Below are 22,268 nucleotides of genomic sequence, written 5' to 3' on the forward strand. Positions count from 1 at the left end.
TGCGTGGGATGTATTTTACAGGCCTTGTATGGTTTCTGTGAGCTGAGCAGAGATATTAAACCTTCAGCATTTAATATGCATGTTCACTTGCCAGTCACTAACTTGAACTTACACTTAGTAATAGCTAGGCTAGTTGAAAACCAAGTTGGCTCACCACTTAACTGCTTTTCTGCTAAGTGGAATCATATGGGAATTGAGTTTTGATTAATTCATGATCAGCATAAAAGGACATCACTGGGAAGAGAGTCAGCAGAGTGCTCAACAAAATCACCCCAGATGCTAAAAAACAGTGTCAGAGATTACAAGCTAAGGTGAGTGATGTGATACCATCTTTGATACAACTAGAGTTCAAGGGCCATAATTGTGTGCTCTACTGTTGTGTGCACAACCAATCAAAAATATCACTTGTCAAATAGTTTGAATTTGTGAACTACTTGCGAATAACACTAACAGAGTGTCAGATTTTATATTACCAGTAGTAGATCAATGTTTACTTATAATATGGTAGTCAACTAGAATAGCACCACCAGCTAGTCCTTCATCATAAGAACCCGTTGTACCTAACTACTCAGCAATGCATTATTGGGGGTATCCTATGGCCATAATTATTAATCAGCCAAATTATACTTAAGTATCAATGACAACATTTTATAGGTTATTGCAATGTTCTTGTGACAAAATAGGTGCTGCTGTGATCTGCACGGAAATCATATGTAGGGTCTAATAGGATCTAGCGGGGGAAATGTCGACACTAGCGTCTGTGTAAACCCCATTGAAAACATTAAACGTTTACTTAACTTACCTACTTTCAATTTCTCACACACACGGAAGTGGTGCAAACGAAACTACCCAATGACAGTGTATAGAATACATATAACTTGTATTGGTGCATGACCCCCTCACTATAATTGATGGTTTCTTATGCAGAAAACCATTGAAGCTCAACAATGGCTTCACTACCGACAATGGCAGAGGAAGGAAATGTGTGCTACCATGATGTCACTGTCATTGGAGCTGGTTGGTCAGGCCTTGTTGCGTGCAAGTACATGAAAGAGGAGGGGCTATCAGTGGTATGTATCGAGAGGAAAGGGGATATTGGAGGGGTGTGGCTGTACTCAGACGACTCGACTATTCCCACGGTGATGAAATCAACTCGTTGTACATCCTCCTCCACTGTAACTGAAATGTCCGATTTCCCAATGCCTCTTGAAATAGGGACTTTTCCCACCCATGATTCCATTATGCAATACCTACATGACTATACCAATTGCTTTAAATTGATGCCTCACATTCAACTCAATACTGAGGTGGCACTTGTCGAGAAAAAAGATGCTACATGGTATACTACGTGCTCCAATGGGACCGTGTACTCAAGCAGGAATCTAGTCATAGCTACCGGTGTTGTACAGCAACCAAATAGGGAGCTTGAAGATTCCCTCCTCAGTAGCTTCACCGGTAAAATCTACCACGCAAGCGAGATCAAGGCCCCTCTAGAAAAGCATCGAGAGCAGAGACTACTCGTCTTGGGAGGGGGAGAAACAGCGAGCGATATTTGCACAGAGTGGAGAGATCTAGTCGACTTCACATACTGGAGCATCCCAAGAGGACAACACTTTTTCAGAAAGTACGCTAAAGTTGTTCCGTGGGGAAAACCCCAGGCTCTGGATAAAGCATCATCTAGAATGATGAAAGCACTTGCGCCATACCATCGAGGAAAGCCTGGACTCTCTTGGATCTGCAAGTGGACAACGAATGGATCGCTATTGGCCTATCAAGGTCATGGAATTTCCGAGTGGAAAAACGATGCAAAGTTTTTTCATTTCTTCTTTAACAAGAATGGCAAGGTCTTGGATTTAGTTGACTACAAGCGTCTTGTGCCTAAGGGTGGAATTACAAAATGTGAAGGAAAGAAAATCACATTTGTCGACGGTACCTCTCAAGAATTCGACCTCATCATCACCTCAACAGGGTACAAAGTGCAGTATCCCTACCTACCAAAGCGCTACTCAGACGTGAAAATAATTAGTAGGCACAAGTTCGTTTTTGATGTTGAGGATCCATCGATTGCTTTTATTGGTCTTGCTCGACCTATTGTTGGCTCCATTGTAGGAATTTCTGAGCTCCAGGCCCGATGGTCGGCCAAAGTGTACAGTGGGTACATTCCCCTGAAGAGTCTGGAGGAAAGGCGAACAGACGTAGCAAAGGACACAGCACACTGGCAGGAATACTTCCGGGAATCTTCGCAACGAATCGAAGGTCTGGTTGAGGGGTACACCTATGTGGACGACTTAGCCAAGCATGCTGGAATCTATCCCAATTATTGGGAGCTGTTCAAGACTAACCCGCGACACTGGTACATCGCTGTTTTCTCACCGTACAATTCTGCAAGTTATCGAATAAGCGAACCACAACACAGGGAGCAAGCTATTGCCACACTGAACAGCCATCGTAAAGGTACACTCACTCCTGCACACCTCTTCTTGATTCTTTTCCTGCGAATCATTTGGTTCGATTGGTGGTTAATTCAATTGAGCACTATCAAGTATCGTATTCAGAGTGCCAGCTGGTGGCCACGTATCCGAGATACTCGTGCAATGAGAGCAGTCAACCATGTATGGACGTACCCCAAAAGAGTTATGTTTGACAACATATCGAGCGATCGCAATGAAGAGTTGACGCTAAGAAATGGACACCACCTGTCGCCAAAACAGAATGGACATGTGTTGACTGGTGAAAATGGAATGTGTGTACACAATAAACAACAAACACTTAGTAAGAGACCACACACATAACCTTGCATGTGTCGGGAAGTAGCAACCATTTCATTAGCTCAATATACATGCCATGCATTCTTCTCATACCATTCACCAAATTAATAGTAGTATTCATTGTCATGAAATCCAATGTGCAACAAAAAACATTGTCATTATTTCCCATAATAGCAGTGAATATTTTTATAGGATTGATGCATGTTTTTTACAGATGCCAAATAATAATTGTAAGCACTGCAATTGTACTATATAATGTAATTACATGCAGATGTCTAATAGCAATTAGAATTCTATACTATAATTATATTAAATATTGTAAACAAATGTAACGTAATCACAAACTACATTGAAAGTCAGCAACTTTTAGTTACCGTATTACTAGCGGGTGAAAAACTTTTGCGGATCTGACAAGGATCGTGTGTATTTACTAGTTAAGTTTTGGATTTTATTGTTGCGAATTGATCAACCATCGCAAGTTCGCAAATGTTTGATGCTCGCAAAACATTCTAATAATATACGATACACTGTTTATAATTTATCGCTCTAAAGTAATAAATTTCAGTAGCACTGTACAATCTTGTCATAACTAGTAAAGCACTCGCAACAGTTTATTATAGAAAGTGCAAAGTTAGCTCTAACACTCTATTCATTATTGTTCACAGTTTCTTTTGTCTCGTTCACAAGGATATACAAGGTTTCCTCTTCGTAGTCTAACTCTGCCTGCCCCTCCTCCCCCACGTCCACACCTGTACGACAAGAAGTGACAGTATTAACAGGAGCTGATCCTGGTATTAGGGTGTTTCTTTAGACGTGAAATACATGAAGAGTGTATATAGAACTAAGAGAGCATATATAGCTATATGGTATTCAAAAGGTGTGTAATAATGTGACTCTTGTATAACACACCATCTTCTATCAGCATCTTCTTTGTCTTTCTCGCCTCCTGCTCCGCCTTACGGCGGTATTCCTTGTACTGTGACATCATCTTCTTTCTCTTCTCAAGAAGTTCCTAGAGGGGAGAGAACAGCAAGTTAATACACACAGTTTACCCTGACCACAAGTTCAATAGCTCAGACTAGCTACCAAGGACCATTCTACACTGCTCACACTTGAGGCCACTTCTATAGAAACACTAGTGTACATAAGTTGTTGCTACATCAGCCGGTTCCACTGTACTGTCATGCATAGCTCCAATGTTTAGTAATTGTAAAGATCAGAAATAAAATTTGAGTGTTCACATTAATGAGTAATGAGTGTCACACTAAGCTTTAGGCCACGTACTGGTGTTCTCTAATAGGGTCATAAATGAACACACACCTTGGATGCTTTGCTCTTGGAGGTCCTGTCTCTCTGTTCGAACATGTGAGAGTACTTCTTCTGGTCTTTCTTGATCAGCTACACGCATGGAGTGAAAAGTTAGCAATGGATAGGAAAAAACCTTTCAAGAGGTGAACTGAACACAATTAGTTAAAGCAAATACAAAAGGAAGTGTATAAGTTATAATAACATCAGTTTTGTTGCTACAAGTAAAGTAACACTTGACACTAAAAGCGAGGCAAACATAAATTTTGCGGAGCTCCTAATTAACTATGTAGTAGATATCAGCAGTACGTACTTTGAGGTGCTCCTCGGCGAGCAATGTGGGGGGTCTTGGTCGCCACTGGTGTTGACAGAACTTGTCTAAGCTAGGGGGGCTGCGATAGAGTGACCGTCCTTGGAACGACCACATGCAGAATCCAGTGTCCATCTATAGTGTATTAATATCAGCACACACATCATTACAGGCTCTGCTATACAGCAACAACGAAAGCCACACTGTAATAACAGAAGACGTCTAAATGCCAATAGGGCGTATAGACATTGTGTGTGTGCGTGCAATTCACCTTCTGCTTCCAGACGCTGACAGAGGTGACAACGTATCTGCCTGAGGGGTCCCACTCCAGATCAGAGGCCTGCTGGTGCTGGGAAGAGTTCATCAAGGTCATTGACCCCGTGTCCCAGAACTCTAGGTGACCACTCTCAGGGCTAAGGGAGAAACAGGTGCAGTGAAACTCGCATACAACTGGGCAGACTAACAGTGGGTGTACTAAAGAAGTGGCCTGCTAAACGCAAATTGAAAAACAATATGCTAGAGAGAATTTGGAGATTACAATTATAAGGATGGGTGACCACAATCGACAGCTAGCTTTCACTTTATGCTATCTAAACTGATTTTATGTACACCTAGGGTAACAACGAGAGATTGAAGGCATTAATGCTATACAAGACTGTAGTGAAGCGCTTGTCACACTTGGTTCACTGAATTAAGTACATGTATATACCACAACGTATACAGGTAATTACACAATCGAACTACAAGATTATAAACGACACAAGGGAATCAAACTGTAGTATATACAATTTGGAGTGGTACCCCAGGATATAGGATACCCAAAGATGTTAGTCACAACCATTATAATTATAGACATGTAGTTAGATAGTTGACAGGCTCAACTCTGTAGCTGCCCGCCCACTTACCCCTTTAGGTTGGCCAGCACCACAAACTGTCCACTAGGAGACCAGAAGATGTTGTTGACAGCTGTGTTCTCCAAAATCTCGAGGGTCTCTATAGCAACAAATATGACTGTTACACATGGTGTTAATTTTAAACCGATTTCAAAGATTATGCAGAGTGTGTAGAATAGGTTTCCCGAGTTCTACCTCTCTCTAAGACTTAACACATTTATTGGTATAATGAGCCAATTAACATACAGTCACGGGGGGGGGGGTCTTACTGATTTGGGTGGGCTTTCCCCCCTTGTTGATTTGATAGAAGGTGGTGTGTATTCGTAAGGGGGGCTCCCCATGGATGACTGCCAGCTTTGACCCCTGAGGCTCCAGAGCAAACGCCACAACCGGTTCTGGGGAATACAAGATATCCGATATTATGTAATGCAATGCAACAGCTGCATATGTAATTATAGTATGAGCGATTTGCATGATAATTATAACGCACCATAAACCACTTAAAAGGAGAACAGCTGGGTTTATTGTTACCAGTTATTAAAGAACTAAAGTCGGAAAGCGTGTATAGGTGGTTCTATTCAAATAAGAGTTACGGCAATAAAAAAAGAGCGATCAGGGCAAATATTGATCAACTTGTCATTCTCAAAGCTTCTGAAGTGATGCAATAGTTTTTTATGGCCTCGTTTCTGCTGACTGAGATGGAGGAATCGTGTTAAACTACCATAAAGTGATTCCTTGGGTTTTCATAATGTGGCACAGGCCGGACATAAACAAGATAAAAAGAAGACAACTCATGCACTTGTCGACTGCGACAAACAGGATGCACATCCAACCACGAATCCCCCCAACACAGAAAACTACACAATTTTGCACACTAGCTCATGCAATCAAGTAATTACAGCCCCCTGCAGCCAGGTTAGACTAACCACAGACAGGATGTTAGAGCATAAAATGACTTTGATCACTACAAATGAAATTCATAAAATTATTGCGCAATTACGACATAGCAACCAGCCTTGTATAAAAATAGCTAGTGTAGCATCAACGCCATCATCAACAATAATTTGTCATTTCTCAAGAAGATGCAGTTGGCCATGGACAAGACTATAATTACACTGTTGGCTTCAGCATTTGTAATTGGTAAGCGTATGCACATGCATGAGGCATCTTTTTGCTTGCATGGCCCAGATGTTAAATTCATTCATGTTATAATATCTTGAAACGTACTCCCGTTAACTGTGCCCATCCCTAGACTTTCTGGATACCAGTCTCGAGAGTGTTCAATTATTTTTAGTATACAATAACACAATTAATCTCTCACACGCACGCTTGTTTTTTCTACAGCTGTTTTAGGGGTTCGTTGCTCCAATGCCATTTGCAGTCAACAGTCTTTTCCTTCCACGTTTGACCTCAGGGCATTTCTCCCCTCAGTAGGCCAGCTGCCCCATCCCAGTGATATTCTTGTCACCTCTTACAGGTACGCAGTACAAGAGAGTTGATGTCATATAATAATAATAGTGCCAAATAAGTTGATAATGTGAATTGTCTTAATAAAAGACTCGGAAATTGTGTTGTTTTAGAAAAAAGCCCACTGAGGGCTAAAAAGTTGTTTGTTGACGTCAAAAAAATAATGGGTAAGTTCATTAATAATTATTTATACTTTCTCAAGCTACGATTCAGCAGTCTCAAGCCCGTCCCCCTACAGGTTCACTTGTGAAGGCACCATCACTCACTGGGAGGCCTACACTACAGGCACTGGGTCACATCCAATGGAGTTCCAAGTATGGCGGGAAGCTCCTGAGCTGCTAAGATACAATCTAGTCGGTAACAATATTTTCCCTACCGCTTCTCCGACCAATGGGATGCTTCGACTGGGCGTCCCTGTAGACCAACAAATCACTGCTATGCCCGGAGATTTTGTGGGGGTGAGAACAATACAAGGAAACGAAGATGACCCGTTTCAAATTCTTACTATCCTTGGCTACTACCTTAATTATAATCTAACGGACCGTGGTTTCGATAGCACTCCTGCACAGCTGCCACTGGGCTCATTGTTTGGCTTAGACTGCTTTACACCTAGCAACAGCCTGCCTACTAACATCAGCATAACTCCATTGATCAATGCAGTGCTTAACAGTGAGTTCATGGCAGTAGCTAGGTTTCAGTCTGAGAGGTAACAAACACTAAAGGTGTTCAGCATCCTTACTAAGAACTTTGTCCGCAGACAGGGTAATCCAAAATGTACTAACATAATTATACATGACTTACAAAAATTGAAGGTTTTCAAGCCTTACTAGTTATATGCACACTAACGTTGTAGTAACAAAACAGTGGGAGTTGTCTAAGCAACAGACAAGAATGGCTGGTTACACAAATGAGTACATTAAGTCTAAGTATCAATAGAGAGCATACACTAGTGCATGCACTAGCTAACAAATACACACACTAAGTTAAGGTGAGTGTTTCCAATACTATGCACTTTTACGATACTACAGGTACCTCTGATGTATGGACCCCTGAACCCTCAAACTCTGACCCCTCCACCCCTCCGCCAGACGAGCCAGCTACCTCACAAGCACTCCTCATTGCTACAGGAGTATTAGCAGGCCTGCTACTGACTCTATTAATTATCTTGGTTGTCACGGTGACTCTGTTTTGCTGCTACATGCAACACAAGAGAGGGGGGAACACTGTCAAGGAGCCAGCAATGACCTCCAACACTGCGTATAATGGTGTGAGGGGGGGCGAAGTTGAACTGACCTCCAATACTGCGTACAATCATGCAAGAGGGGACGAGGTCGAACTGACTCCCAACGATGCTTACAATGACCAGACAGGGGATACTCCATACTACTCCAGGATAGCTACATAGGTTACTCTAACATTGAATTGACAAACTACCATAGATTAATTATTAACACGATTAAATTTTAAGAGTTTCAAGCTGTTTAATAGGAAGCAAACATAGAATCTATTTCTAGAGTCGTACAATCATATGTAATAGCTACTACCTATTGTCAAAAATATTTTGTATGTCTGTATTATATACAAGCGAAAATCATTTGCAAAGGAGCCAAATGGGCATAAGTTTTGCAATCTGGCAAGGATTGTGATGTCATCAGGATAATGTACAACCGGGATATCCCCCCTCCCCTAAATTTTGCTTACTAGTTGTATAGTTGTATGACTGAGTATGCAAAGGCAGCCCGGATTCACCTAAGATCACCTAATTAACAATAAATTTGTGGGGGGGGGCATGCCCCTGGGTCCCCTTAGCTGGTGAGCGACACACTCTGCGTGCCCTACTACTTCAAAACCCTGTATGACACCCTGGTCATGCATGCACAAGTACCGTAGGTCTTTGCTATCCTATTTTTGCAAGGCATTAGCACTCACAAAGTTCCGCATACCATGCAGCGGGTATAACTGCAGCATGCATGCATGTGATATTAAATTTGTGGGTATAAAAAATGTTCGCGGTACATGATTAATCAGCAAAAACCGCAAACATTTATACACTCGAATATAGAGGGTATATTTCGAAACAGTATCGATAACAATTCATTTACCCACTCATAAAATACCTACAGAATATTTTGCTGGTTAAAAACCTTTGCGAATGAGCCAAATCAGCAGAAAATTTGACCCTTTGCGATCTAACTATTGCGCTCTGGCAAGGATTGTGTGTATTTACTAGTAATAATTTAAGTTTTGTGGATTTTAATGTTGCGAATTGATCAACTATCGCAAAGTTTGCAACTGTTTGATGCTCGCAAACATTCTAGTAATGCAGTAATTAACTTTGTATGAGTAGCTAGTATACACGTGTACACTTACACGTAGCCTGGAGAACTAAGAATGGTAGGTTTAAGATATTTTGCACGTACAGTGCAGCTTTTAAAAAAGTTTCCTGGAGAGACTAGTGAACCCTCCGTGTGTGCGGTACCTTTGATCTCAATGGTGTCCACTGGAATAAGAGGTTCCGTCATGTGGAAGATGTCCAGACTGTAGCACAGTTGCTATGGTGTGTGCACGCAGACAAAAATGAGTTCAAGTGCACTATAGTTTAAATGTGAGTTACAGTCAAACTCCCGAGGTCAATTGCACTCGTCATTTTGAGCGGTTACCATAACAACATACAGTGTAGTGTACATACCTTTCTGCTTTTGTTAAGGAAATGGTCAACTCGAACCGCCAAGAAATCTCCTTGCTTGTGCCAATGCAGCTTGAACTGTGCGAGATCAAAAATTGTTACATGCTTTATTGTTGCACTTAGTATAGCTCTTGTGCTGTGTGTGTGTGTGAACCTTAAATATTAGTTCGTCTATTAATCTAGCAACAAATCTGTCTACGTATACGGGCACTATAAGTCATCCTTCATATTTGGGTCAGGTGACAGTTACATAATACAGGTTGTAACTATAGAGAAGGCTACACACTTAAAAAACATACACACGTACTCCGGCCCTTTCAAACCTTTTATCTCACTAATTTAATTATAGAGTCATGCATGCATGTACACTACTACATTTGTGTGCGTACATGTACCTCAGATACCAAGTGTCGACTCTTAGTGCTGAGCTCATTACGAGAAGGCATCTCCAGGACGATTATCTTGGCAGGGATTTGGCCATGTTCAGGCACCCAGTAGGCTAGATTGTAGTCACGAGGAGACCACGAGAAGTCACTGTGTGTGTGTGTGTGTGTGGGGGGGGGGGGGGGGGGAGTATGAAAAGTCACTGTGGGTGCATGTGAAGTCACTGTGTGTGAGTGGGTGCAGGTGCACTGGGGGTATGTGGTATGAAAGGTCATTGTGGGTGCACGTGCACTGGGGGGAAAGTTGAGGTTTATACGGAGGTTTTGCGGAGTCAATGTGTTGTGTGGACACTGTATATGTACATGAATGTGGTACAGAGTGGGGGTTAATTAGGATCATAATAAACGTAATCACAAACTACATTGAAAGTCAGCAACTTTTAGTTACCGTATTACTAGCGGGTGAAAAACTTTTGCGGATCTGACAAGGATCGTGTGTATTTACTAGTTAAGTTTTGGATTTTGTTGTTGCGAATTGATCAACCATCGCAAGTTCGCAAATGTTTGATGCTCGCAAAACATTCTAATAATATACGATACACTGTTTATAATTTATCGCTCTAAAGTAATAAATTTCAGTAGCACTGTACAATCTTGTCATAACTAGTAAAGCACTCGCAACAGTTTATTATAGAAAGTGCAAAGTTAGCTCTAACACTCTATTCATTATTGTTCACAGTTTCTTTTGTCTCGTTCACAAGGATATACAAGGTTTCCTCTTCGTAGTCTAACTCTGCCTGCCCCTCCTCCCCCACGTCCACACCTGTACGACAAGAAGTGACAGTATTAACAGGAGCTGATCCTGGTATTAGGGTGTTTCTTTAGACGTGAAATACGTGAAGAGTGTATATAGAACTAAGAGAGCATATATAGCTATAAGGTATTCAAAAGGTGTGTAATAATGTGACTCTTGTATAACACACCATCTTCTATCAGCATCTTCTTTGTCTTTCTCGCCTCCTGCTCCGCCTTACGGCGGTATTCCTTGTACTGTGACATCATCTTCTTTCTCTTCTCAAGAAGTTCCTAGAGGGGAGAGAACAGCAAGTTAATACACACAGTTTACCCTGACCACAAGTTCAATAGCTCAGACTAGCTACCAAGGACCATTCTACACTGCTCACACTTGAGGCCACTTCTATAGAAACACTAGTGTACATAAGTTGTTGCTACATCAGCCGGTTCCACTGTACTGTCATGCATAGCTCCAATGTTTAGTAATTGTAAAGATCAGAAATAAAATTTGAGTGTTCACATTAATGAGTAATGAGTGTCACACTAAGCTTTAGGCCACGTACTGGTGTTCTCTAATAGGGTCATAAATGAACACACACCTTGGATGCTTTGCTCTTGGAGGTCCTGTCTCTCTGTTCGAACATGTGAGAGTACTTCTTCTGGTCTTTCTTGATCAGCTACATGCATGGAGTTAAAAGTTAGCAATGGATAGGAAAAAACCTTTCAAGAGGTGAACTGAACACAATTAGTTAAAGCAAATACAAAAGGAAGTGTATAAATTATAATAACATCAGTTTTGTTGCTACAAGTAAAGTCACACTTGACACTAAAAGCGAGGCAAACATAAATTTTGCGGAGCTCCTAATTAACTATGTAGTAGATATCAGCAGTACGTACTTTGAGGTGCTCCTCGGCGAGCAATGTGGGGGGTCTTGGTCGCCACTGGTGTTGACAGAACTTGTCTAAGCTAGGGGGGCTGCGATAGAGTGACCGTCCTTGGAACGACCACATGCAGAATCCAGTGTCCATCTATAGTGTATTAATATCAACACACACATCCTTACAGGCTCTGCTATACAGCAACAACGAAAGCCACACTGTAATAACAGAAGACGTCTAAATGCCAATAGGGCATATAGACATTGCGTGTGTGCGTGCAATTCACCTTCTGCTTCCAGACGCTGACAGAGGTGACAACGTATCTGCCTGAGGGGTCCCACTCCAGATCAGAGGCCTGCTGGTGCTGGGAAGAGTTCATCAAGGTCATTGACCCCGTGTCCCAGAACTCTAGGTGACCACTCTCAGGGCTAAGGGAGAAACAGGTGCAGTGAAACTCGCATACAACTGGGCAGACTAACAGTGGGTGTACTAAAGAAGTGGCCTGCTAAACGTAAATTGAAATACAATATGCTAGAGAGAATTTGGAGATTACAATTATAAGGATGGGTGACCACAATCGACAGCTAGCTTTCACTTTATGCTATCTAAAATGATTTTATGTACACGCAGGATAACAACGAGAGATTGAAGGCATTGATGCTATACAAGACTGTAGTGAAGCGCTTGTCACACTTGGTTCACTGAATTAAGTACATGTACCACAACGTATACAGGTAATTACACAATCGAACTACAAGATTATAAACGACACAAGTGAATCAAACTGTAGTATATACAATTTGGAGTGGTACCCCAGGATATAGGATACCCAAAGATGTTAGTCACAACCATTATAGACATGTAGTTAGATAGTTGATAGGCTCATTAACTCTGTAGCTGCCCGCCCACTTACCCCTTTAGGTTGGCCAACACCACGAACTGTCCACTAGGAGACCAGAATATGTTGTTGACAGCTGTGTTCTCCAAAATCTCGAGGGTCTCTATAGCAACAAATATGACTGTTACACTTGGTGTTAATTTTAAACCAATTTCAAAGATTATGGTTTCCTGAGTTTTACCTCTCTCTAAGACTACACATTCATTGGTATAATGTGCCAATTAACATAACATAACAAACACACCCAATTAACATAACAAACACAGTCACGGGGGGGGGGGGGGGCCTTACTGATTTGGGTGGGCTTTCCCCCCTTGTTGATCTGATAGAAGGTGGTGTGTATTCGTAAGGGGGGCTCCCCATGGATGACTGCCAGCTTTGACCCCTGAGGCTCCAGAGCAAACGCCACAACCGGTTCTGGGGAATACAAGATATCCGATAATTATGTAATGCAAAGCAACAGCTGCATATGTAATTATAGTATGAACGATTTGCATGAGGAGAACAGCTGGGTTTATTGTTACCGGTTATTAAAGATTAAGTCAGATAGCGTGTATAGGTGGTTCTATTTCTATTTTTAAACCCAAATAAGAGTTACGGCAATAAAAAAAGAGCGATCAGGGCAAATATTGATCAACTTGTCATTCTCAAAGCTTCAGAAGTGATGGAATAGTTTTTTATGGCCTCGTTTCTGCTGACTGAGATGGAGGAATCGTGTTAAACTACTACCATAAAGGGATTCCTTGGGTTTTCACAATGTGACAGGGGCCAGGACATAAACAGGATCAAAATAGGGCAACTCATGCACTTGTCGACTGCGACAAACAGGATGCACATCTAACCACGAATCCCAACACAGAAAACTACACAATTTTGCACACTAGCTCATGCAATCATAGATAGAGTAGAAGAGGAATTGGAAACGGAAGTACCCTCGAAGTACCATCCATGTATCTCCGCGGTTTTAATCGAGGCTTACTTTTTAACATGAGGGCTAAACATGAATAATTCATGAGAATTGTTTTGCTCTCTGTAAGAAGTCCACGAGCAGTTCTGCTGCTAAGCATCAACTTTCTCTAATACTTGAAGCCATTTGGGACACAGGACACTATTTAGTTACAAAGCCTTAGCTGTATCAAAGGTACTATAGGAACACAAGCATGAAAAAGCGCTCTGTGTACCTCTAGCTACTTCACGACAATCGAGATTATATTTTCTTTGTTTCCAATTGATACCTACTATCAGGAGGCATGTGATTCAGTAATGGGGGTAGCTCTGAGATGTATGCTTTGGACACAATAAGTTTCCCGGGCTTTTGCGGGAGTTATGAGGAGATACACGGATGGTCCCAGAGCCACTACGTAGACTTCATTGTAAAACATCACGTGAATCACTTCCGTTTCCAATCCCTCTTCTACTCTATCTATGATGCAATCAAGTAATTACAGCCCCCTGCAGCCAGGTTAGACTAACTACAGACAGGGTGTTATAAAATTAGAGTATAATGACCTTGATCACTAAAAATATAATTATTGTGCAATCACGACATAGCAACCAGCCTTGTATAAAAATGGCTAGTGTAGCATCAACGCCATCATCAACAATAATTCAAGAAGATGCAGTTGGCCATGGACAAGACTATAATTACACTGTTGGCTTCAGCATTTGTAATTGGTAAGCGTACGTATGCACATGCATTTTGCTTGCATGGCCCAGATGCTAAATTCATGTGTTACCGTATAGTGCGAAATTTTCGCGGATTAGCAATCCTACACGAAAATTGTTCTTTAATTAGAATTATCTGCTATAACGTGCAAAGATTAAAAGACGTGGCTTCCAGTAAGCAGTCATTCTGCGAACATTGTGCAGCGAAATGCTTTTAGAGGCCAATCCACGAAATATAAGTGCTTCGAAAATTTCGCGCTATACGGTATCTTGAAACATACTTTCGTTACTGTGCCCATCCCTCCCATCCCTAGACTTTTTGGATGATCGAGAGTGTTCAGTACACAATAACACAATCTAATTATAATCACACACTCTTGTTTTTTCTACAGCTGTTTTGGAGTTTCATCGCTCCAATGCCATTTGCAGTCAAGAGTCTTTTCCTTCCACGTTTGACCCCGGGGCATTTCTCCCCTCAGTAGGCCAGCTGCCCCATCCCAGTGATATTCTTGTCATCTCTTACAGGTCCCAGTACAAAGAGAGAGTATGTAACTGTTGAAAAGTAAAACCGTCAAATAAGTTAATGTCTTAATAAAAGACGTCCGAAAATTGTTGTTTTAGAGGAAAGCGCTAAAAAGTTGTTTGTTGACACAATGAAGTCTTTAAAAAATGTCCAAAAATTGACGGGTAAGTTTATCAGTAGTCTCAAACCCCGCCTCCCTACAGGTTCACTTGTGAAGGCACCATCACTCACTGGGAGGCCTACACTACAGGCACTGGGTCACATCCAATGGAGTTCCAAGTATGGCGGGAAGCTCAGTTGCTAACATATAATCTAGTCGGTAACAATATATTCTCTACCGCTTCTCCGTCCAATGGGATGCTTCGACTGGGCGTCCCTGTAGACCAACAAATCACTGTTATGCCCGGAGATTTTGTGGGGGTGAGAACAATACAAGGAAACGAAGATGACCCATTTCAAATTCTTACTATCCGCGGCTACTACATTAATTATAATCTAACGAAGCGTGGTTTCGATAGCACTCCTGCACAGCTGCCACTGGGCATATCGTTAGGCTTAAACTGCTTTACACCTCTCAACAGCCTGCCTACTAGAATCAGCATAACTCCATTGATCAATGCAGTGCTTAACAGTGAGTTCATGGCAGTAGCTAGGTTTCAGTCTGAGAGGTAACAAACATTGAAGGTGTTCAGCATCCTTACTAAGAACTTTGTCCGCAGACAGGGTAATCCAAAATGTACTAACATAATTATACATGACTTACAGGTTTTCAAGCCTTACTAGTTATATGCACACTAACGTTGTAGTACAAAACAGTGGGATTTCTCTAAGCAACTGGTTGATTACACAAATTAGTACATTAAGTCTTACAAGTGGTACGTATCAATAGAAAGCGTGCACTAGCTAACAAATGCACACTAAGTTAAGGTGATTGTTTTTAATTGCACTTTTACGATACTACAGGCAACTCTGATGTCTCGACCCCTGACCCCTCCATCTCTCCGCCAGCTACCTCACAAGCACTCTTCATCGGTACAGGAGTATTAGCAGGCCTGCTACTGACCCTATTAATTCTCTTTGTCGTCACGGTGACTCTGTTCTGCTGCTACATGCAACACAAGAGAGGGGGGAACACTGTCAAGGGGCCAGCAATGACCGTCAACACTGCGTACTATGATGTGAGGGGGGGCGAAGTTGAACTGACCTCTAACACTGCGTACAATCATGCAAGAGGGGGCGAGGTCAAATTGACTCCCAACGATGCTTACAATGACCAGACAGGGGATGCTCCATACTACTCCAGGATAGCTACATAGGTTACTCGAATTGACAAACTACCATAGATTAATTATTAACACGATTAAATTTTAAGAGTTTCAAGCTGTTTAATAGAAAGCAAACATAGAATCTATTTCTAGAGTCGTACAATCATATGTAATACTACCTATTGTCAAAAAATATTTTAATTAATGTATATCTGTATTATATACAAGCGAACATGATCTGCAAAGGAGCCAAATAGGCATAAGCCCGGATTCACCTAAGATCACCTAATCAACAATAAATTTGTGGGGGGGGGGGGCATGCCCCTGGGTCCGCCTAGCTGGTGAGCGACACACTCTGCGTGCCCTACTACTTCAAAACCCTGTATGACACCCTGGTCATGCATGCACAAGTACCGTAGGTCTTTGCTATCCTATTTTTGCAAGGCATTAGCACTCGCAAAGTTCCGCATACCATGCAGCGGGTATAACAGCAGCATGCATGCATGTGATATTAAATTTGTGGGTATAAAAAATGTTCGCGGTACATGATTAATCAGCAAAAACCGCAAACATTTATACACTCGAATATAGAAGGTATATTTCGAAACAGTATCGATAACAATTCATTTACCCACTCATAAAAATACAGAATATTTTGCTGGTTAAAAACCTTTGCGAATGAGCCAAATCAGCAGAAAATTTGATCCTTTGCGATCTAACTATTGCGCTCTGGCAAGGATTGTGTGTATTTACTAGTAATAATTTAAGTTTTGCGGATTTTAATGTTGCGAATTGATCAACCATCGCAAAGTTTGCAACTGTTTGATGCTCGTAAACATTCTAGTAATACAGTAATTAACTTTGTATGCGTAGCTAGTATACACGTGTACACTTACACGTAGCCTGGAGAACTAAGAATGGTAGGTTTAAGATATTTTGCACGTACAGTGCAGCTTTTAAAAAAGTTTCCTGGAGAGACTAGTGAACCCTCCGTGTGTGCAGTACCTTTGATCTCAATGGTGTCCACTGGAATAAGAGGTTCCCTCATGTGGAAGATGTCCAGACTGTAGCACAGTTGCTATGGTGTGTGCACGCAGACAAAAATGAGTTCAAGTGCACTATAGTTTAAATGTGAGTTACAGTCAAACTCCCGAGGTCAATTGCACTCGTCATTTTGAGCGGTTACCATAACAACATACAGTGTAGTGTACATACCTTTCTGCTTTTGTTAAGGAAATGGTCAACTCGAACTGCCAAGAAATCTCCTTGCTTGTGCCAATGCAGCTTGAACTGTGCGAGACCAAAAATTGTTACATGCTAACATTTGTTGGACTTAGTATAGCTCTTGTGCTGTGTGTGTGTGTGAACCTTAAATATTAGTTAGTCTATTAATCTAGCAACAAATCTGTCTACGTATACGGGCATCTATAAACCATCCTTCATCCTTGCAGGTGACAGTTATATAATACAGGCTGTAACTATAGAGAAGGCTACACACTTAAAAAACATACACACGTACTCCGGCCCTTTCAAACCTTTTATCTCACTAATTTAATTATAGAGTCATGCATGCATGTACACTACTACATTTGTGTGTGTACATGTACCTCAGAGACCAAGTGTCGACTCTTAGTGCTGAGCTCATTACGAGAAGGCATCTCCAGGACGATTATCTTGGCAGGGATTTGGCCATGTTCAGGCACCCAGTAGGCTAGATTGTAGTCACGAGGAGACCATGAGAAGTCACTGTGTGTGTGTGTGTGTGTGTGGGGGGGGGGGGGGGGGGTATGAAAAGTCACTGTGGGTGCATGTGAAGGAGTATGAGAAGTCACTGTGTGTGTGTGAATGGGTGCAGGTGCACTGGGGGTATGTGGTATGAAAGGTCATTGTGGGTGCACATGCACTGGGGGAAGGTTGTATGAAAGGTCATTGTGGGTGCACGTGCACTGGGGGGAGGTTATGGTTTATACGGAGGTTTTGCGGAGTAGAGCGCTTTTTCATGCTTGTGTTCCTACGTACAGTACCTTTGACATAGCTAAGGTTGTGCTACTAAATAGTGTCCTGTGTCCCAAATGGCCTCAAGTATGAGATGAAAGTTGATGTAGCAGCAGAACTGCTCGTGGAGAGCAAAACAATTCTCATGAATTATTCACGTTTAGCCCTCGTGTTAAAAAGTAAGCCTCGATTAAAACCGCGGAGATAAATGTGTTCGTGTGGACACTGTACGTGTATACATGAATGTGGTACGGAGTGGGGGTTAATTAGGAGGAATTACTGTGTTTGAATTGGGGTAAAACTGTGGTGTACGAATCTTCTTACCGAATTCCCTTGATGATCATCGACTTCTTATCCAGCAGGCCAAAGGACTGAAAGGAACAACAAGACAGTGTGAGCTACTGTACATACAGTACTTACCAGTAAGTTCAACAATTATACACACGACCAATAATATAAGGACATAGAATTCAAGGAATTAATAACTGCATGTACAAATTTAGTTAAGTGATAAAAGTGGTGCAACAGAATCCTAGAAACATGTGGACGCATGTACACACTGAACCCTTACAAAAAGGGATGCAAACAGTTCCTAGAAAATGTAGGCACTTGTGAACAAACACTATGATGTCACAATGAAGAGGGTGAGGATTAACTGCAATGCACTTACGTCTCTATATTATATTACATCATGTGTTCTGACTCACTGGTGTTTCATAGATGCTCAGCAAATTCTCGGTCATCCTACCAAAATATTTCCCATCATGACTCCACCTGCAGTTAATATGTTATATGTAAAAATGTACAAAGCTGACGAGGCCGTGCTGCGGCTAGCGGATATAGTAGTCCGTTGGTTGTTTGTGTGTGACATGTGAGTCTACTCACCCGGATGCCATAGCACTGCGTTTACAACATGGATAGCCTCTACAAAAATTTAATGTTAAATGTGACAGACTGTGATGTTAAAGCTTCGTTGTCTAATAAAAGCAAGCAAAAGCTCGAGGCACTTATGTTTCGTGGAATGCCCTCTAGATGAAAGCATTTCGGTGAGTGGGTTGACTGCTTACTAGAAACATTCCCTGCATGGCCACGCCTTTACGTTATAGCAGATATTTCTAATTAAATTTTTAAGCTTAAACTTGCACATTGAGGCTAGCTACTCCGGCCTTTATTCGAGGTACTTATTTGCAGCTAAGGTGATCCTGTACCAGGAATAATGGAACAGGGTCACTAAAGTAGAAAGCTAGAGTTATGATTGTGAAAAGGCTCCTTTGCCGACTCTGCGATCCTAGCTCATACTTTTAAGACTCCAGGCTTCGTTATTGTGATCCTAGTCCACGTCTCATGTACCGCTAAAACTCTGTTCTCTTTCAGCAACATTGAAAGCAAGTTCAAACTTCCTTTTTGGGCATCGTCAAGTACATGTAAGTCTGTTTGGTTTAGTTTTATTGCTATGCTAGACAGCTCAGTATATCAATCCTCTGGTTGTGTCACCAGCCGAGGGTTTGCACTTTTAGTGCTCTAATTATGTTATCGTGAATGTGCATTATAGTTGCATACAGTACGTTGAGCACCAGGAAACAATTCATTTGGTTTTGGAATTGGTAAAAAACAAGTTGCACAGTCATGTACCGTATAGCGGGTAATTTTCGTGGGTAAGCTGACCTCCACGCAATTTTCTCCAACAAAAACGTGGCTCACCGGAACGCATGCAATGAAGTCAAACGAAATTTTTACCTCATGAAATTACCCGCTATACAGTCTGGACGTACTACTAGTTAGTTATACTTGTGCAAGCCATACAGACAGTGCACCAACTCACTTGAGAATGGGCCACTCCTCAGACTTTTCTCGCTTAAACGACCTCTTCCTGGCCCCTGTACGAGTGTCCCACACAATGATGTTCTGGGGGTCGTTGGGGTCATCCACAGTGTTGCTAAAGGTCACTAGGTACCTGCACAAGGGTCAATATAAGTTTTAAGCAAAAAATTTGAAGGCAGCAGTCAAGCAGCAGAAGTCAAAGCAAGTGGTGTAAATGTCACGTAATAATATTATTTGCTGTGAAACAAAGTATTATACTGAGGTGATATGGGTTGCTTTTTTGCAGAAACTGTTTACTTGGTAACTAGCTGACTTTACTTTTCACAAGGGGAGAAATCGATGTACTGCACATTCATCTGCTCAAACTTGCCAGTTCTTTCGAAGTTAGGGCCTCCCCACAGTGCCACGCCCCTTTTGTGAAGGGTGGCTAGGTACGAGCCTTGGGGCGACCATCGGAGGTAGGTCTCAGTCCAGTGCTAGTGTGTGAAAAGTACTTGATGTGCATAAATACTGTGTCTATAATCATAGTTGGCCTGGGGTCACCTGCATTCTACATAAAATTCTACCTAGTGTGTACCGATAAAAACACCATCAATCTTTGGCCGAGAATTGTAATTCAATTGCGACCCTAACATGCGAACTGAAGATGAATATCTACAGTGCAGTACATGTCATGTGTCAATTAAAGTGTTTTAGTGATACTACATAATTATTATGTCCAGTGTATGCAATACACATGTGCATAATGCCTGTATGACGTAAGAAATCAGAAACCACTTGCATCTCTATAATTGAGGTGACTAGCTATCACAAGCTCACCTCTCTCTCAGTGACGATTTTGATCTCGTGGGGGGTGTTCTGACACACTGCCACCGTGCTGCCCTCTTTGTACTGAACAACCGATTGGTCGTAACAGTTCTCATCCAGAAGCCAAGAACGAACGTTGCCCTGGAAACAAAAAAGAAGATTATATACAGTACCTACACCTGAATACATGCATGTATACCAATCCCTGGCCATTTGGAACAAACTAAACAGGTAACTTCAATGTACAAATGCACGTTTTTATGCGTTTTTCAGTCACGACTGTTACGCTTTAGTGCATATATACATACTTGTACCAGATGAAGCACACAATAAACTGAAATTTATTTTCACTCACAAATTCCTTAAACTCCGTTTTCTTCGGAGGCTCAAACTTTTTGGGAAGATTCTTGTACTTATCGAAATCGCTAAAAAAGTAGACGGTAAAGATGTGAGACTTGTCCAACTTGTAGCCGTTGCCCGTCTTCACAGCGTTCACTGCCTCCTCTGGCTTCTTGAACTCAAGGAAAAAGTACCTGCAATGAAATACAACGTCAACAGTGCAAGTTGTGGCAGGAACCAACACGGACACACAAAGTACAATTAATGTAGGACACATGTAGGAAGGACACATGTATTCGCCAACTCAGAAAGTTAATACATACCTATATCGCAGAGAAATAATGTTTTCAAGTACAGCTGCAAACTGAAAATACGCAAGGCATCCTGGTACATGTACAATCAGGGCAACACATCTTTGACCCAATTAACATGCACACAAATTAACTTTTACTACAATGGAAATCTGGAGTCTTATCCCTAACACCTGCACACACACACCTGCACACGCACACACACACACACACACACACAGCGAAGCATCCAGCAGCTGCATTGTCAAAGCATTACACTCACCCCTTAAACATGTTTTTCTCGTCGACGGGGTAGTGCTGATAAACGATGGTGCCAAATCGTCCAAAAACTTTGTTGAGAACGGTCTTGAGTCTCTCGATTCGCTCGGGACCTACCTTGGGAGCGTTGTCCACTACAATCACGCTTTCAAAACCCGTCTCAATCATTGGCTTGTCCTTCAGCAGGTCTCCTAGCAACTCTGCAGGGACAGTAGATTAATTGGCTGAGACCAAACAAAGGTTCTATGGTAGAACTAGACTCACAAGCCGTCACTGTTGCACGGTGAACAGTAGACTGGTCAAACTCCGTGTAGAGACTTGTGCAACATTTGCCACTATATTTGTGGCAACTCAAGTGGCTAGACTGCATGATCATTGATAGTGACGTAGCACTAGAAAACTCTAGGTATCACATGCAGACGATGCAGTATACTGACGTCATGAAAACCGCAGTCACTTAGAGATATGCTGACTGTGCAACACAAGTCTCTACACGGAGTTTGACCTGTCTACTGTTCGCCGTGCAATAGTGACAGCTTGATAGTCTACGGTAGAACCGCTGATCTCTACTTTTAGACTGGTACTAGCACCTTACTACAAGTTACGACCTCATCTTTAGTACGTCACACTGCAAACACCATAATTTTACCTTCATCAGTGATGTCGTCAACAAAACCTTCCGGATCATCAAACTCTGAGTCCGATTCATCAAATTCAGAGTCTGTACCATCTTCCTCACTACTTGATCCTTCCTCCTCTAAGCTGTCCTCCTTTTCAGGCTTTTCTTCCTCATGATCTGACATACTGGAGCACTAAAGAATAGCTAGACTTTTTAACACGTGGTCGTAAAGATGACCTTTGACCTACTGGTTAGGAACAGCAGCTTTGCAGAGAAAGGGG

General features: G+C 41.9%; 5 protein-coding genes across 6 annotated transcripts; 3 read left to right on the top strand and 2 right to left on the bottom strand.

The window, feature by feature from the left end:
- The first annotated feature begins 18 nt into the window (after nucleotides 1-18).
- On the top strand, nucleotides 19-3,011 carry LOC135351382 (4-hydroxybenzoate brominase (decarboxylating)-like). Its single transcript, XM_064550367.1, has 2 exons — nucleotides 19-311; nucleotides 928-3,011. Exon 2 carries the CDS (start codon nucleotides 948-950, stop codon nucleotides 2,790-2,792), a length of 1,845 nt encoding a protein of 614 aa, XP_064406437.1. The 5' UTR covers nucleotides 19-311; nucleotides 928-947; the 3' UTR covers nucleotides 2,793-3,011.
- A 257-nt stretch (nucleotides 3,012-3,268) lies between these two features.
- LOC135351146 (eukaryotic translation initiation factor 3 subunit B-like) lies at nucleotides 3,269-10,103 on the bottom strand. The gene is made up of 10 exons (XM_064550084.1): nucleotides 9,825-10,103; nucleotides 9,433-9,507; nucleotides 9,223-9,295; nucleotides 5,546-5,671; nucleotides 5,289-5,376; nucleotides 4,655-4,796; nucleotides 4,387-4,518; nucleotides 4,089-4,166; nucleotides 3,678-3,780; nucleotides 3,269-3,517 (listed from the first exon to the last, which is right to left on the bottom strand). The coding sequence occupies exons 1-10, from the start codon at nucleotides 10,086-10,088 to the stop codon at nucleotides 3,414-3,416; spliced, it is 1,185 nt and encodes a 394-aa protein (XP_064406154.1). The 5' UTR covers nucleotides 10,089-10,103; the 3' UTR covers nucleotides 3,269-3,413.
- Nucleotides 6,257-8,317, top strand: LOC135351152 (uncharacterized). Its single transcript, XM_064550090.1, has 4 exons — nucleotides 6,257-6,416; nucleotides 6,621-6,753; nucleotides 6,982-7,412; nucleotides 7,772-8,317. The coding sequence occupies exons 1-4, from the start codon at nucleotides 6,359-6,361 to the stop codon at nucleotides 8,146-8,148; spliced, it is 999 nt and encodes a 332-aa protein (XP_064406160.1). The 5' UTR covers nucleotides 6,257-6,358; the 3' UTR covers nucleotides 8,149-8,317.
- Nucleotides 10,104-10,386: 283 nt separating the features above from the next.
- On the bottom strand, nucleotides 10,387-22,240 carry LOC135351138 (eukaryotic translation initiation factor 3 subunit B-like). The gene is made up of 18 exons (XM_064550071.1): nucleotides 22,018-22,240; nucleotides 21,373-21,568; nucleotides 20,816-20,993; nucleotides 20,473-20,601; nucleotides 19,972-20,129; nucleotides 19,655-19,786; nucleotides 18,540-18,606; nucleotides 18,157-18,203; nucleotides 17,445-17,583; nucleotides 17,053-17,127; nucleotides 16,843-16,915; nucleotides 12,676-12,801; nucleotides 12,400-12,487; nucleotides 11,773-11,914; nucleotides 11,505-11,636; nucleotides 11,207-11,284; nucleotides 10,796-10,898; nucleotides 10,387-10,635 (listed from the first exon to the last, which is right to left on the bottom strand). The coding sequence occupies exons 1-18, from the start codon at nucleotides 22,169-22,171 to the stop codon at nucleotides 10,532-10,534; spliced, it is 2,121 nt and encodes a 706-aa protein (XP_064406141.1). The 5' UTR covers nucleotides 22,172-22,240; the 3' UTR covers nucleotides 10,387-10,531.
- Nucleotides 12,114-16,042, top strand: LOC135351153 (uncharacterized). Of its 2 annotated transcripts, XM_064550091.1 has the most exons (4): nucleotides 12,798-14,058; nucleotides 14,442-14,574; nucleotides 14,776-15,203; nucleotides 15,536-16,042. In XM_064550091.1, exons 1-4 carry the CDS (start codon nucleotides 14,001-14,003, stop codon nucleotides 15,886-15,888), a joined length of 972 nt encoding a protein of 323 aa, XP_064406161.1. In that variant the 5' UTR covers nucleotides 12,798-14,000; the 3' UTR covers nucleotides 15,889-16,042. The 2 variants fall into 2 exon arrangements, with proteins under 2 accessions (XP_064406162.1, XP_064406161.1); XM_064550092.1 differs by lacking the exons at nucleotides 12,798-14,058; nucleotides 14,442-14,574 and adding an exon at nucleotides 12,114-12,220.
- Nucleotides 22,241-22,268: the final 28 nt, after the last annotated feature.

The sequence above is a fragment of the Halichondria panicea genome, chromosome 17 (genome assembly GCF_963675165.1).
Source record: "Halichondria panicea chromosome 17, odHalPani1.1, whole genome shotgun sequence".
NCBI classification, from domain to species: Eukaryota; Metazoa; Porifera; class Demospongiae; order Suberitida; family Halichondriidae; genus Halichondria; species Halichondria panicea.

What these genes read in the sequence shown, in the direction of transcription:
- LOC135351138 (XM_064550071.1), bottom strand. Translation starts at nt 22,171, where the DNA reads ATGTCAGATCATGAGGAAGAAAAGCCTGAAAAGGAGGACAGCTTAGAG. An exon ending in CCAAGAGCAAAGCATCCAAG is followed by an intron (nt 10,899 to 11,206) that starts GTGTGTGTTCAT and finishes TCTCCCCTCTAG; the next exon opens with GAACTTCTTGAGAAGAGAAA. An exon ending in GAAGATGCTGATAGAAGATG is followed by an intron (nt 10,636 to 10,795) that starts GTGTGTTATACA and finishes CTTGTCGTACAG; the next exon opens with GTGTGGACGTGGGGGAGGAG.
- LOC135351153 (XM_064550091.1), top strand. Translation starts at nt 14,001, where the DNA reads ATGCAGTTGGCCATGGACAAGACTATAATTACACTGTTGGCTTCAGCA. An exon ending in ATTCTTGTCATCTCTTACAG is followed by an intron (nt 14,575 to 14,775) that starts GTCCCAGTACAA and finishes GCCTCCCTACAG; the next exon opens with GTTCACTTGTGAAGGCACCA. An exon ending in GATCAATGCAGTGCTTAACA is followed by an intron (nt 15,204 to 15,535) that starts GTGAGTTCATGG and finishes ACGATACTACAG; the next exon opens with GCAACTCTGATGTCTCGACC.
- LOC135351152 (XM_064550090.1), top strand. Translation starts at nt 6,359, where the DNA reads ATGCAGTTGGCCATGGACAAGACTATAATTACACTGTTGGCTTCAGCA. An exon ending in GGCTTCAGCATTTGTAATTG is followed by an intron (nt 6,417 to 6,620) that starts GTAAGCGTATGC and finishes TTTTTTCTACAG; the next exon opens with CTGTTTTAGGGGTTCGTTGC. An exon ending in GATCAATGCAGTGCTTAACA is followed by an intron (nt 7,413 to 7,771) that starts GTGAGTTCATGG and finishes ACGATACTACAG; the next exon opens with GTACCTCTGATGTATGGACC.
- LOC135351146 (XM_064550084.1), bottom strand. Translation starts at nt 10,088, where the DNA reads ATGACCTTTCATACCACATACCCCCAGTGCACCTGCACCCACTCACAC. An exon ending in TCAGCGTCTGGAAGCAGAAG is followed by an intron (nt 4,519 to 4,654) that starts GTGAATTGCACG and finishes AATACACTATAG; the next exon opens with ATGGACACTGGATTCTGCAT. An exon ending in GAAGATGCTGATAGAAGATG is followed by an intron (nt 3,518 to 3,677) that starts GTGTGTTATACA and finishes CTTGTCGTACAG; the next exon opens with GTGTGGACGTGGGGGAGGAG.
- LOC135351382 (XM_064550367.1), top strand. Translation starts at nt 948, where the DNA reads ATGGCTTCACTACCGACAATGGCAGAGGAAGGAAATGTGTGCTACCAT.